The sequence below is a fragment of the Zophobas morio genome, unplaced genomic scaffold (genome assembly GCF_036711695.1).
Source record: "Zophobas morio isolate AGI-343-1 ecotype UQ-CSIRO unplaced genomic scaffold, CSIRO_AGI_Zmor_V1 ptg000046l, whole genome shotgun sequence".
Lineage (NCBI taxonomy): Eukaryota > Metazoa > Arthropoda > Insecta > Coleoptera > Tenebrionidae > Zophobas > Zophobas morio.
The window spans coordinates 7,015,270-7,031,862 of record NW_026972151.1 but is presented as its reverse complement, the minus strand read 5'-3'; the positions used below and the strand labels follow the sequence as shown (position 1 = coordinate 7,031,862).

Below are 16,593 nucleotides of genomic sequence, written 5' to 3'. Positions count from 1 at the left end.
TAAGACACTTTGCTGTCAAATTTTACAACATTTTACGTACTAACTTCCGAAATCAACCGCTAAGTATTTTTAAGAATAATTTTAAGAGTTTCTTTACAACTAAATGTTTTTACAGCTTTGATGAATACCTAAATGTAAGGATTTCGATAGTTTAAATATGTAAGTAAGTAGCCTAAGCATTTAATGGCCTGTGTAAACTAATCTGTTTTTAGCACCAATAAATTATCTTATCTTATCTTGAGATCCTTTTTTGTATATAGGCTGTTCTCTCTACATTGTCATCTTCTTGGGTATTTCCTTGTTTTTTCCTTGCTCTTAGTAACTTCCTTGTCGATACTAAACATTGATTCCTTTTCTCTTCGATTTCGAGTTCCACTAAAATGAATTATGGGCCATCCTAAATTTATTTGCTCTAGCACACGATTCTCTATACGTCTGAGCTATTTCCACAGCCTTGCGGTGGAGTACTTTTTTGAACTCTTCTCTGTTTCATTCAGACTTTCTTGCTCTATAGTTGTCCCTTTTTTTATGTTCTTGTGGGCTCGGAATACTATATATTTATGGAAATTTAGTGTTTCTTCCTCCAGTACTTATCCCTCCCGAAATTCCAAATGACATCTTACGTCTATAATATGTGATATTTTTTCGTTTCTTTCGAATGCAGCTGTGCCTTGATTGTGCACTATAAAGTCTAGATAATATAGCCACTCTATTAGCATTTGCCTCTCTCGTCTAATTTAAGTAATCCTCACTCCGTTGCTTTTGCGTTGAAATCTCCGAGTAGTATTGCCTGTTGTTTGTTTTTTTGACCTGGCTTAATCCTCTTTCACCTGACCTTTTTTTTTCTGGGAAAGGGGAAACCCTCATGGGCACCAGGGACTTGGGTTCGACCGTCCCTGGTAGTGCCAGGTGTTCTACTGGCTAAAAACCCCTTTCCCGACCAGCTGTTACCCTAACGCCCCGGAACCGCGTTTACTTTAGGAGGGTCGTCAAATTCTCGCCAGTTATCTTCTCTTCCCATTAGGACGGCAGAAAAGACGTCGGTCAGGATTTGGGTGTTTCCATTTTCCCTATTTTGTCTTACCCATTCTTCTTCCTCGTTGATCTTGACTTTTTTAATGATACATTTGGAAATTGCATTCTAATTCTTTTAGTGTAGCTCCCAAAGCTCGCGTGGCCCCTCAAAAACTGCGTTAATTGGAAATTCAGTTTTTTGTATTTACATCCCATTTAGCATCCATTTTCTTTTTTGTTGCCTTATGATGGTTGTAATCTTTCCTTTCTTAGACCTTTGGTACCGGAGTCTCCTTTCCTGTGCTAAAAGGTCTATGGGAGCTCCGAGGCTATAACCTGAAGTGCCGCGGTAGATAAGCGCATGATCCTTAGCAGTGACTTCCTCTGGGTACCTAGAAGCCTTTCCCTATGCTTGGCTACCTCACATGCTTTATACCATATGGGTGCTTCGTACAGGATAATTGAATTTGTCACCCCATTTAGCAGGATCTTTCTAGTTCTACCCGTTGGCCCTCCAACATTTGGTATTAATTTACCCGGGGCGGCAATAGACTTCTCCGCCTTATCCGTCGCATATCTAACGTGGGCTCCAAACGTCCCTTTGTCCGTCCAAAATTGCGCCCAAATATAATACAGTGAAACGTCTTGTAACGGATACCATAGCGGACTATTTTCACTGTGCCAAGGTAAATGTAAAGAATCCTCCAAGCAACGGACACGGACAGTAAAATTGGCGATTTTTTTTTTTTTTTTTTTGTAAAATTACCTCTTCGCAACGGACAGGTAACAGGTAAAGTGGTCCCGAGATTAGACCGTACACCAGAATTTAAAGATTAGGCCAACAGATTCTCGGTACCAAGTCATAACTCTCTTCAAACTCACACTGCTCAAAATACGAGTAAATATGGGTTTTTCCCAGTTGGTATGTACATGTTAAAATGTAGTGCTTTGTTTACTTCGTGTCTTCAAATCTCTTGACAGAGGACAATTGAGATTCCCCATAGGTGTCCGCTGTGGAGAGGTTTCACTGTATAAGTGCTTTAGTCTTCTCGAACGCCAGTTCCATCGTCCTTATCTCCATCCATCTGACCACCATATCGAGAGCTTTTTTGGTTATGTATTCCAGCGTATTCTGGGTTTGTGCCGTAATTATCAGTACCAGATCATCCGCAAAACCTACCTGGGTCTCTCCAGGGATCTTGAGCCTTAGTAGATCGTCGTAGAAGACGATCCAAAGCAACGGACCAAGGACTGATCTGACCTGGTGTGATTTCTGTGGCTCTAACCTGACAAAAAAAATAATAGGGCATTTATAAATTATAAACAAAAACAAACCAACAAGGGAAAAAGCCATTAAAGCATAACCAACTAAACACTAGAGAAGTACTAGCGAAAATAAGACCGATTTTGGCAAATGACAAAACCAGGTTAGGTCAGAATTTTCCAAAAATCGAACACCAAACTCCCCCAAAATTGTTTTAAATAATTTACAAAAAAAAATTCTCCATGGGTTCCCAAAATAATACACCATGGGTCTCCAAGAGTCTCCCGAATTAAAATTTTCCAGACACCCGGTAGGTATATCTGTAATAATCCGAGTTAAATTTTTAGACCAGTTTATTATTGCGCGAAAATATAAATTGAGTTTAAAAAATTAAAAGGTTTACTCTAATCGTGTAATATTTGGCGATTACTTAAACATTAGGAACAAGTGTATTACAAAACCAAGATTTCGTGATACGTCATGTGAACGAACGTTTGTACGTCATATCGCTGTTTAAATTTTATTATCGGATTGTGACGTTTTATTTAACGTAATAAACTTATCATTTATGGTACGAAAACCTTGAAGAGCAAAATTTTGATTTTCGTCATTCTTTCAACGAATTTGGATTACGTGACACAGATCAAAAGATTATCAACTTGACGAAGATTTAGCGATATTTCAACCATAAGTATGACATGTTTATCACTAATAGTTTGATTGCTTTTTTTCCTCAAAAATAAAGCACCGACTATAGCGTGACGAATAAATACAGTGATTAAAATTCAGTAAATACTTCCAAATTCGCATTCAACTTCGACGTAAAGAACGCATTAAGTTAGAGTGCTACTTACACGTGGCTATAAAAACATAATATACATTTATAGTTGTTGCAATAATTACAGTTAACTGTACTTCCAGTTTTTATAGGAAAGCTATTAAATTAAAATTCAAGTCATCTTTTACTGAGTCACATTAAATCGCCATTTCCTCTACGACTCACTTCTACAGTGCCCGTTTCATTTTCTAAAACCTGTCCTAAAAACAAATTATCTCACATTTCTTCAGTAAACAAACACCAGCGACCTTCTCTCGAAAGACAAATTTTTCAGACGATAAACAGCGTCCAAATTTCCTTTTTCTCTTTATTATCATTGTTATCCCATTACTGTCGGATTGATGAGCATTGCAGGCACGAATTTAGATAAAGAAGTTCCCTTCCTCGAGAGTCTCTGTTATGAATTTATGACTGTCCTGGAGATTATAGCCGTTTTCTCCAACAAAAGAAAAATGTTACGAGGACGCAATCCTTGTCTACGTCCATATTGAAATAAAGTATCCTTGGTATTTTTCCTTTGAAGCGACAGTCTGAAACGTATTGATTTGTTCGAGTGAGAATCAGCGTAATCTTTTTAATACCAAGTGTTCCGTTTTGTCGGCAATAAATCATCTAATAAGTGCGAAGTGGTAATAATGGTAAGTGGTAATCTCGGTCGGTAAAAAGTGATCGATGGGCGTTATTGATGGGGCCTTGCGGAAATTGGGTCAGGAAATATGCGGGGTATGCAGAAGCGCGATTAAGGAGGGGTTACAAGGAGGGTCGTCGCGTGAAGTCGCACCTTCCTGTGGATTCAGAAGAAACCATTTTTGGGTTTACTTTGGTTGGTTTTATCCAGAATTTTGTGAATACTGTGGTATTTTCGGCCGACGCAGTTCTTTGTGTGGTTCCCGGATAATGAGATTCAATGTGATTACGATGGAGATTTCCGATTTTAACAACGAAAACATGTATTGTGTGCTATTTCTAGGAATGACGAGCGAAGGATAATAACTTCAAAAGGATTTGTACTGCAGGAGGTCGGTAATTCCTTAAGCTGCCATAAATCATGGCTGAATTCCTTATTTATTTCTTGGCTTTGTAACGTGGGTTGCATTTTTTTACATAAACAAGGGGTTCAAAGGGAATATGGCAAATCTAATTAGTTCCCGACCCCCATTTAATTAGTTCATTCAAAAACAAGATACTGTTAGAAGATTGGAACAAAGGGTTTATTTGAGGTGTTTCAGAGAGCGTAAATAAAACAGACAAAAAATCGGTGTGACCCAAAATAGATCGAAACGTTGCGGGTGGAAGCAAATGTCGAGATTTTTTCAGGGTTCAACTAATCCTGTTGTTATTGAAAACACTTATGGGTTGATTTTTTTGCTATAGAAAGCAAGAGATCAAAAAGAGCATAACAAATTTAATTAACTTCTGAATTTCATTTTCTTTTTATTTAATGTATGACAAAAGTCTTTTTTCGGGTTTTATTACAGTACAAAAACAAAAAATAACACACTGAAATATTGTTCAAAATGGAAACGAATCTTACTAAGAAAAAAGCAATTTCTTGTGTCTGGGTGTGAATGTGGGTTTTATTTTTTTTTATTATTAAAAAACGAGTTCAAAACGATGATGACAAATTTAATTAGTCTCCCAATTTCATTTTATTGTTTTAAATTAATGCATGAAAAAATTATTTTTTTTTAGGAGATTGGAACAAACGGTTTTATTTACAGTGTTTTTTCAGAATGTAAACAAAACAAAACATAATTAATTTGTCTGCTACCTAAACATAGACCGAAATGTGTTGATGGAAGCAAATGTGTATATAACGTGGGTTGCTTTTTTCTAACCTGAAAAACAGGAACTTAAAAGGGCTATGACAATTGTAATTAATCCCTTAGTTTTATTGTTTTATTCAGAAGATTGAATCAAAGTTTAAAGTGCTTTTTTGAGAACACAAGACACAAAATAAATAAAAAACACCAGTTCAAACGAACTGTGACAATTAGTCGACAACCTTCATTTTATTGTTTCCTTTAATGAACGAAAAAAACGGGATTCTTTTAGAATGAAACAAAGGGTTTTATTTAAAGGCTTTTGGAGAACACGAGTAAAACAAAATAAAAGTTAGTTTGTCTGTTATTTAAGTAGACTGAAGTGTTGGAAGTAAATGTCGAGACTCTTCAAAATTCATACTAATCTTTGTCATAAAGTTCAGTCTAGCACAATTTTTTATTTTCTTTATAATGCTTTAAAAATATATAAAATAAACTGTTTATGTTCAAATATAACAGCAAAAAAAATTGGTGGAAAGTTGTTTCGACAGAACTTCCCTCGCACCTAAAATACAATGAAACATATCCAGCATTTTCGACTTTTACTTTAGGTACACAATTTTGTGATGAAATCATCAACATTTTGCAAGGACACGTAAATCAATGTGGATTAGACTAAAAATAACAGTATTCCCAAAATTTCTGGGAAAATGGAGTGAGTCGTTCCTGATTTAATCAATAGAATAAATTGACTCATTCATTAATTTTTTTAAGCCACCTAGGTATATAAGCAAATCTAAAAAATATGAATGCAATGATAAATTACAACTAAAAACTCATCATATTTTGCACATTTTTAGTAGAATTTATTCGGCAAAATTTTGAGATGACGTTATCAATTTTTTAGTAGCATAATCCTGAACTTGTGGTTTATAAATACATTGGAGATTTTTCGGCTTTTCGGTTTTTCGATTTTTCAACTTTTGATGTTTCAATTTTTCAGGATTTTAATTTTTGACATTTTCAATTTTTCCATTCTTCAAATTTTCTATTTCTCCATTTTTTTATTTTTCGATTTCTCAATTGTCCGATGTTTCAATGATACGATTTCGCAATTTTTCAACTTTTCGATATTTTAATTTTTCAATTTTTAAAATTCTAGATTTTTCGATTTGTCGAGTTTTCAGTTCTTCTATGCATATTTCAGTTTTTCAATTTTCGGAATTCATTAAATTTCTGATTTTCCATTTTTTCTTTAATTTTTCGATTTTCCAGTTTTTCGATGTTTCGATTTTACAATTATACGATTGTTCAATTTCTCGATTTCTAAATTTTAGATTTTCCAATTTTAATTTTTTTTTATTTTTTCATGTTTGGACTATTTATTATTGCTAAAAATAAAAGTAAAAAATAACTACCAAAATTGTGACTAAACATATGTAAAAATTAATAGAAAGTAGAACACATTGCTGCTAAAACATAAAAATAACTGTACTTTCCTAAAAAACTCTATTGCATAATTACTGCTCCACTAGTATTGCTAATTTAGGACGTTAGTATCAAACGCAATGAAAGTATTAATTCTTAGTTAAACAAAAAAATAGTTGCGTGTCAAAATCGAGTGAAACATGTGAGATGTGTGTAAACAAAAGCATCTACATAATGACTATTTCCCGCAGAATTTCTGGAGGCTTATAGAGTCGACGTTGGCCTGAGCGCGCTCCGGTCTGTGGATCATACAAGTTCCCGGGCGACGATGTATCTAACGAGGCAGTTGAAATACCTGATATGTCACAGCGCAAAAAGTATTTCTCAAAAAACTTTCAAACGTTCATGTCTTTTTAATCGAACAAAACACAATTGGCGAACGCAATAATCCAGAATGGTGCGCAGAAAAATCCTTTAGACTAATCGAACGTTATTTTGGTAAAATTTGCAAAATGAGAGAACAAGTAACACGGCTAATCCTACTGTACTGTGAAAAACATTTTACATCCCTGCAAATCTAGTTCAGCATGTACTCTCCCAAAATCTTTGCATAGAAAATGAAGCAAGGGCAACTGGAGCATTTTGCAATAACACCAAATTGACAATAAAACAATGCGGTTTGTACATTTTTAGCGGCATCGCCAGACGGCTTAATAAACAAAAACGCTGTCGTAGAAATATATAAAATGTTCAATTTAAATAATGCTTAATTCAACGAGATGATAAATTTTGGGAAAATAATATGATAGAGCCCTAGAAAATTTTATTTATATGCCTTACTTCCGGAGAGAGTAGATTCTCGTTATTAAACAAGTCAACCCATTAGACAAATTGTAAAGAAAAAATTGTACAATTAAAATTTTTTATTTGCATTCGCGTCATGTGTAGTTCATATAAATCTTTTGCCCTTCTAGTATAAACACACACAGGAATAAATAGTAATATTGGAATAGGTTTACTGGAGATACCACGTAAAAAACGTGCCTATAATACTCTACCTCATAGGTGGTGCGGAAAAGAGTATCAAAAAATTAAATTTAAATAAATATGATCCTTCAGGTAACTAAGTGGTTAGTGAAATGATGAGAATCTAAATCTTGTCAGTTTTGTGTATTGATTAATATATAAAATGACAGATTAATAAAAAATATTTGAATAATTTTTTGAAAGAAAATATTTTAGTAGAATGTATAAAATTATAAAAATTTGCATAATTTTAAATCAAATTATGTCAGCAATGAAAGAAGTCGACTTGTAAAAGAGTTTCAACAATGTTGGTCAGCTAAGAGTACAGAGTTTTATGACCTGAAGTACCTGAATTGACACCTGAAGGGTCGGTCGGCAAGGCTCCCTGCTGTCTAAAATTCAGCTATTTATTGAAACGGATCTTTGTAAATAGGGTTGCCTAGCTTCACTTTATTTTCATTATTCAGTATTTTTTTAAAACGCAAATATTTTGATAAATATAAATTTTAAACAAAAACGACCGGGTCTTCCCCATAGAGCTCAATGTTGTCTTTGCACTGATATAAAAGTTTAAGCGAAAAATGCTCTCTCCTAGTCTAAAAATGCAATTTCCTTCGAAGAATGAACGATTAATTAAACACTAAACAATCACTTATTTTAAAAAATATTGTGTCATCCGCAGAGACTTAGACATAATCTATCAATTGAAATGTCGATCTTTTTTTCAAAGTTGAAATTACGCCCGTAAAACGAAACTCTATTTAGCTCATTTTTCGGTCTGCTACTGGGCACTCTTAAGAACAGCAATTTGAAAATCGTGTTAAAATTCATCACACGATTATCCTGAAATGGTCTCGTGTTAATGGATCCGGAGCAAGATTAACCAAATATTCCGGTTGAAAGAGGCGATTTTTAAAAATCCTGAAATCTACAAATAAAATCTATAAGTAATTTTCGAAGGTGGTCGAAAAAAGTAAAAATTTCCAAGGAATGGAAAAATTGAACTTCTGGAAATGTTGCCTAAAAATCCTCAAAAAAATCTGGGAAGAAAGATATTGAGTGTTTATAAAGGAATGCTTTAAGAGAGTCTATTAAAGCATTAATGTGACCCTATAAACATCGAATAAAAAAAGTGTATAACGAACTTTGCGCCGAAATTCAGCAGATTTTTTAAGTGAGTTTGTGTATACACCTCTACCAAAATTTTAATTACGCCACGTCGAAAGTTTGCCAAAAAATGTTATCATAAAAAAACTTTTATAATTTATCAAAGTAAGTAACTGGTGAGAGGGAAACTTTATCTGATGAATAACTTTAGACCATTTTTTTTTCTAAAATGGTGTGCGTCGAGTCTCGTGTTCTTCAATCTTGTATCCAGAAAACGTGTTTGAGAACTTTTAAAGCAATTTACTTCACCTTGTTTAGTTTAGTTTTTTGCTTGTACTCGTTATTAATGACTCCCTTTACTCCCTTATTTCATTGTGGCTTTTATTTAATGTCGTTAAGCACGACTTTTTCCGCAGATAACTTCTCCAAAGCTTTTAAACTGATTTGACCTAGAACTTCAAACAATTTAAGCTCGTACGTGTACCTAAATGTCAGCGCGATTATGTTCAACCATTTCAGATAAACTACATAAAGTTCACGCTTATTCGTTACAATATGCCTAAATGGGTCAATTTCAGCGTGCTTCAAATTGAATCTTCCTGGGATAAACGTCTATCAACGAAGCGACACCACATTTCGCGAAACTAACCCAATTGAAACTAAAGCCGCCCCTTATCATCCTTATCCATAAGGATTACAGCGACGCAAATCCAGAAATTAAAGTCTTTCCTCCATTTGAGCGACATTAACACCGATGCACCGCTAAGCGGCATAATTAGAATGTCACTCCAAATTTAACTCCACCACTCGCGTTAAATTTAAATTTCACGATCCGGAATCGGCGCATTTTTATCAATGGAAACCGCTCTAAATTCGAAAAACCGCAGCAACGAGTTCATTTACACGGAACAAACAAATCATCGCCGCCAGGAAATGCAAACGAAAAATAAATTTCGTCTGCTTTTCGAGCAAACTTAATTGAAAGTAATAAATATTTATGTGTATTATTATATAATAAATTGGGTTTCTGTTAACAAAGCGACCTCATAACGCAAATTGTCTGTAAACATGGAGAATAAAAATGGCAGTGGCGGCTCGTCGCGACAAAGAAGCAAATGTCGGTGATAAGTCGACAATGAAGTTGCATTATCTTCGTACGCTTCCGCTTCCTTTTACATCTAACCTTACAGAGTTCTGTTAAGCGGATCAGAAGTAAGTCACCTTGATGACGTCACTAGAGGTCGCTTTGTTCGCAGGAACGGTGAGTAGCGGCTAAACTAGTGGTTGCCAAACTTTTTTCAAAAACGACCGTTACGTGCACCATACGAGCGATGAAAAAAGCCTTTCGTTACTTGTTGGTTGGATTTTGTCACTAAAACTGCTGAAGTGAAGTGACGAATACTTGAATTAAAATTAATTTCAGTTGTTAATGTGTTTATTTAAGTAATAAATTTACAACAAAAACAAAAATAATAATAAAATTTATTGATTTCAACAGGAAGAAATCCCAATTACACTAAACAGAGTTAATATAGAAAGAAATATGTTGGCGAGTATTTAGTCGTGGTGCAAGAAAATTAATTTTACCCAAGAGCACAATGAAAAAGATTATATAAGAAGCGAATCAAGAGCATATTTCGCCGAGCATGCAGTGATATAAAATTAAATCTCTTCAAAAGATGTGTATGCTCTACACCACGTGGGGGGGTAAACACCGTCTTGTAAGAAAGCTAAGAATTTTAAAAATTTTCTTTGTACAGTCTCAATTTCCTTGTAGGGAAATACAGATTTTCCAATTAAGCTCTGTCCCTTGCTTTCGACGAATAAATAAAATGGTCGGGACTTATCCTATGACTTTTCTTTCTTTCTTAATATTCGTAATCATCTTTTTACGACAATGGAAATAATTAAAAAAAGGCAAAATATAAGCCCCGCCCACCCACCCTTAACTCAATTCCGATTAATTTTTCATTCCTTGTCAGACCAAGGGGCGGAGCGTAATTGCAAAATCCATATATACTTAAAAAATTTACCAATTTAATAAAGTTTTAAGTCTTTGGTTGTGAAAAGAAAACTACGTACTGTAAGGAGAACAAAACAAAATGATGATTTTTTTTCTATGCATGGGCGAGGCTTATACATATTTTGCTATTTTTTTAGTATACGTAATTTTCTTTTCGTAACAAGAAACTCAAAACAAGTTCAAAATGGTAAAATTTTGTAGGGAAATACAGATTTTCGAATTAAATTCCGACCCCTGACTCACGACGAATAAATAAAATCATCACAATTGAGGTGGGGTGGGTGGGCGGGGCTTGTCTTTTGCTTTTTGTTTCTTTCTTAATATTCGTAATCTTCTTTCTAGAACAAGAAACTGAAAACATGGTCAGAATGGTACATTTTCGTAAAGAAATATATTTTAAAAAAAGGCCAAATATAAGTGGCCCCTCAGTCGTAAAACTTCCAAAATTATGTCCTCTGCAGAAAATTCATCGAAGATTTTTGTCAGATTTGGAACTATTCTATGAACATCTTTTTTTGATGATGTTAGTAGTAGTATTTATAAACTTACCGTTGCAGTTGCTGTCACGCTAACGTTGCGTTTAGAGCTAAAAATTGTCATTTATAAATTCCGTTGCCAAGTTTCCGTTGATAGTAACGTTGATTCAACTTTTGTCGTGTTTAAAGAGGTTGTAGAGGAAAAGTTGATTTCTACAAAAAATTACCATTTTAGATATGTTTTAAGTTTCTTGTTGTCGAAATAAGTCTACACATACTAAGAAAAAAAAAGGCAAAATGTAGCCCCGCCCACCCGCCCAATCTCAATTGGGATGATTGTTTTTATTTGTCGTGAGCCAAGGGGACAGAGCTTAACTACAAAATCCTTATTTCCTTACGAGACATTAAAAACATGTTTTTGAGTATTGTGTTCAAAGAATACTATGTATATTAAGAAAAAAATAAAGCCGAAGATTAGGCCCCACCCATACCCGCCCCAATGTCAATTCTCAACTGTGATGAATTTTTCATTCGTTGCCAGATCGAGGGGCGGGGCTTAATTACGAGATCGATATTTGTCTTCAAGAATTTACCATATAAACATGTTTTAAGTTTCATGTTCTGAAAAGATAACTACGTATATTAAGAAACAAGACAAAATATAAGCCCCGCCCACCCGCCCTATCTCAATTGGGATTTTTTTTTTATATTCGTCGTGAGCCAAGGGGACGTAGCTTAACTGCAAAATCCTTATTTCTCTACGAGAAAGTAAAAACATGTTTTTGAGTATCGTATTGCTCAAAGAATACCATGTATATTAAGAAAAATATTAAGCCGGAGATTAGGCCCCACCCATACCTGCCTCGATCTCAATTCTCAATTGTGATGAATTTTTATTCGTTGCCAGATCGAGGGGCGGGGCTTAATTACAAGATCGCTATTTGTCTACAAGAATTTACCATTTTAAACATATTTTAAGTTTCTTGTTCTGAAAAGACAATACGTATATTAAGAAAAAAAGCAAAATATAAGCCCCGCCCACCCGCCCTATCTGAATTGTGATGATTTTTGTATAATCGTCGAGGGTCAATGGAGCGGAATTTAAATGCGAAATTCTTATTATTCCTCTCTCTACAATTAATTACCATGTAAGACGTTTTTTTGAGTATCGTGTTATTCAAAGGACACTATGTACATTAAGAAAAAAGTAAAGTCAAAGATTAAGCCCCACCCATAACTGCCCTGATCTAAATAGTAATGAAGTTTTCATTCGTTGGCAGACTTGGGGGCGGAGCCTAATTGCAAAATCCATATTTTCTTACAAAAATGTACCATTTTAAACGTGTTTTAAGTTTCTAAGAATAAAAAAGATCATCACAATTGCGGTGGGGCGGGTATGCGGGGTTTAGATTTTGCCATTTTGTTTTAGTATGTGTAGACTTCTTTTCACAACATGAAAGTAAAAATATGTTTAAAATGGAAAATTTATATATGGATTATCTATTTTGCAATTAGGATCCACCCCATAATTGCAAAACCCATATTTCCTTGCATGAACCATTTTAACCATGTTTTATGTTTCTTGTTATAAAAAATGGTTGTGTATATTAAGAAAAAAAGGTAAAATGTTAGGAAGTATTGTAATGAAGTCCGTCGGCCGACTCTCCACTTTCACATTTTCTCAACCTTGGGTCTCCCGTTTCCGTCTCTTCGTCTGTCTGCCGTCCCGACTTTTTTTTGTATGTTTTTTTGATTTTTCTGTAAGTATTCTCTGGCTGTGCGAGTGAGTTTTCGTCGTCACCCCTTGGTACTTGGTAAATTTTTCCAATACGACTCCTTTTAAAGTATACTCAAAAACAATGTTGATGAGTTTTCTTGTATAAGAAAACTTTGCATTTAGAGATATTCAACACTAATCTATTTCGAATACACCAATAGTAAAGCAAAATTAAGCAAAACTGAAGATAGTAACAATCATTGATAGAATTAATTTCCATGTATAATTTGAAATCATCAGCCAACATAAGTTTATTGCAGCGAATAGCATCAGGAAGATCGTTAATAAAGAGCAAAAACAACAAAGGTCCTAAGTTCAATCTCTGTGGGACCCCATAAGATGTAGTAAATGGTTTAGAACTAAAATTTATGTACTTCACAAATGAGATTCTACCGATTAGATAAGAGATTAAAAGTTTCAATAGCGGATTTGTGAAGCCAATATTACAGAGCTTTTGCAGTAATAAACAGTGATCTATTTTATCGAAAGCCTTTTCAAAATCAGTATATATCACATCACATTGTCCATTACCATCAATTACTTCCGATATATATTGGGAAAATACAGCTGAATTTGTAATGGTTGATTCTTTCTGCACAAAATCATGCTGACTAGATGAAATCAATAACTTCGTCGATGGGTAAATGTGATAACACAAAATTGATTCGAAAACCTTAGCAAAGTTATAAGGTAAAGTAAAGTAAAGTAAAGTAAAGTTTATTATTAGTTCTCTTAAGACATATATAAATGTATAGAACAAGTCAATTACAGGTTAAACATTAAAATCACAAATAAGTACATACATATACATATACATACAAATATGCAGACATAAGTTCAGATTACAATGTTGGGTCATTAAGAAATTCTTCTAACGAGTAGTACTCATTTTCAATCAGTAACTTTTTTATATAATGTTTTTGTTTATCTTGATTTATATTCTTCAAGTGATCATATAATTTATTATAACAGCATATAGATAGATAATGTGGACTATTTTTATAGAGTGCTGTCTTATGCAGGGGAATTTCTAATTTGCTTCCATTTCTTGTTTTATAAGTGTGGTTGTTATTTAATGGCTTATATGCATCAATATTATGTATAGTATGAATTATGAGGCTGTATATGTAGATGCCTGGAACCGTCATTATATTCAATCTTTTAAAGAATGTTCTGCAACTGCTATAGGATCTAAGGTCTGCGATAGTTCGAATAGCTCTCTCGAATAGCTCTAGGTATCGAAATACCTCTATAATTTGTCCCCTCATCCTGCTGCCCTTTCTTAAAAATGGGACAAATATAACCTTTTTTCGAAAGTGAAGGAAAGACGGATTTCATTATTATTAAATTAAATATAATTCAAAGTGGCTCACCAAGAATCTGCGCACAGTCTTTAAGTAAGAAAGAGGGAATTCCATCAATACCCATTGTGAAAGAATCCTTGGATTTTTTAAAATTTATCAGAACATCTTTAACAGTAATTTGGCACGATGGAATAGAAATATTGGAATTAATGTCAAAAATGAGCTGAAAATACTCCATAGGTTTAGAAGCAAGCAATAAACACACTATCGAAGAAGTCAGCAAAAGCGTCAACAATTTCAGATGGATCAGATAACCGGAAATTCTAGATGTTCGTTTTTTGCTTTGAATAAAGCTACAGAACTTTTTGGAATCAACCGAAATGGATTGTTCTAAGTCGGATAAATATTTTTTGTAGTGAAAATTAATAAGTGCTTTAGACTTGAAACGAAGACGTTTAAATGAGTCATAAAATCGTGAACATCCACTCTTCTTGTATTTTTTAAAAGCACAATTTTTTAATCGAATAGAATGAATGACGTCACTAGTAAACCAAGGAGGGTAATATTGGCGACGGAGTTTTGAGAGAGAATATTTAGGCACGATTGAGTCAAATAAACTGTACATAATATAGTAAAATTTGGAACATTCCACAACAATATTATTTTTAAAACCCCAATCAACCGCCAAAAGTTGTTGGTAAAGAGATTTTGTTCAGATTTATAGTCAGAGAAAGATGATGTAGATCTTCGACTAATGAAGAGAAGGCTTTATCAACCGGACAATAATTAAGATTGGAAAAAACTAAGTCCAGAAGATGATTGTTACAATCAATAACTGAATTGCATTGGGACAAGGAGTATTGAAATCGTCCATCAATAAAAAGTGATTGTTATTCGAAAAAATCTCAAGGGAACTAAATGAGTATTTATTCCGCTGATTTTTACTTTATAGAGGTTAAAAAATCAGCGGGCTCCAAAGCTTGCACTTTTTGAACGTGGTGTGGATGTAAGTTTCGTTCTTTTGATGTACAATACACGACAAACTCTGAAACTATAACTTCAGCAGCAAGTCGGCGAGTGCTGATGTCGGGCTCTTCTTCGACGCTTTCCGAAATTTGTTCTTCAGCTTGCAGTGTTCTTTCAATCCTATCACGGCCGCGATCGTGAGTTTGAGACGCGCGATTTGGAAAGATCTTAACACGACGGCAACTAACTGATACATGACTGGCCCTTATCGTATTTTTGCATGTTGCTTATTATTGGAAACAAATGTCTGAGTGACGTTTTTCCTTAATTTTAAAAAACCTTTCGCGCTTGTCCTTCCCCCAGTTTCTTAACCTCTGGCCTAGACCGTTCAAACAATACACTGTTGGATTAAGATAACGAAAAGGATTTTTTGTTGCAGATGCCACAAATGGACTCTCGGTGGGGGTAATCTAATCACCAGATCATATCATATCAATAGCTGAAATGAATCAAAATAATAAAAATAAGATGTGTCGATTTTCTCGTTGACCGAGTGTGTGTGCGAGTGATTCAAGCGTGTTTAGTGTAATTTCAATGGAGGATTTCGGCGGAAAAGTCATCAGAGCTCCATCGCTGAAAAGAGGAAAGACTGAAGAAAGGATTACGGATAGGGTAAGTACTGTTGCGTCTGGTTTATCTCTCGTTTTAGCGACGATATATAAATCATTTAGCGTTTTTTTATAGACCCGAGTGAGAGGAACGTCAACAGTAATGTAATTTTCGGTAATGCAGAAATATGAGGGGTGCGCAGATGTACGAATCGAATTTTATTTTTTCGGAGTGTTTTTAAAAATATTGCGACTCGAAGTGATCCACTTAAATGTCACTCGAGTCGAGTGCATGATAAGCGTTTTACGGTTAACGGGAACTTTTACACATTAATATGCAAACGACGCGTTTAACAATTTCGGATGTCTTAATTTGGGAATTAGCGGAAAAAAAATTGTACTGTTAGCCCGATGCGGCAGCTCGAGGGGTGTTGCACGAAACCAAAATAAATCGTATTTTCTTCGATGTTATAACAAGCGAGTCATTAAATGCTTTTTTGCCACAATTGGGTTTCTATTACCATAAAAATTGAATTTAATTGACGCAAGCGGAATTGATTTCCTGTGTATGAATGCGGACGAGTATTGGATTGTTTACGCATGTTTTTAATTATTTCGTTGTAATTTGTGTTCATGGCGAGTTTATGACGAATGGGTTTATGGGGCAACGGCGGTCTGTTAACGGTTTGCTTGAGATTTTGCTACTTCTTCGATTCGCGGATAAATAGTTACCATTTATGTGAATGGGTACGATTTGCGAAGCTGTAATTATGTCGTTTCACGAAGACCATATAAGAGCACAGAATTGTAGCTGCACTTATTATTGAGTAGTGGTGATTTTAATAAGCATCTATGAGACTTGATTGAACTTTCTTAAAGCAAAGGTTAAACGTTTGAATCGAGAGAAGCAATTTAGGTAGTGTGCTGCAGACTTTCGAAGGACGGGATTAAGCGTATTATGTTCTTCATTATAAATAAAATGACTCATGTGGTCTTGAA

General features: G+C 34.4%; 1 protein-coding gene across 1 annotated transcript in view; it reads left to right on the top strand.

Annotated features, from left to right (window-relative positions):
- Positions 1-16,593, top strand: part of LOC135142416 (uncharacterized) — a 104,147-nt gene that overhangs the window by 7,148 nt on the left and 80,406 nt on the right. The window contains exon 2 of the mRNA XM_064074127.1: positions 15,426-15,658. Coding sequence (XP_063930197.1) covers positions 15,581-15,658 — 78 coding nt within the window. The 5' untranslated portion in view covers positions 15,426-15,580. The remainder of the gene's footprint in view (positions 1-15,425; positions 15,659-16,593) is intronic.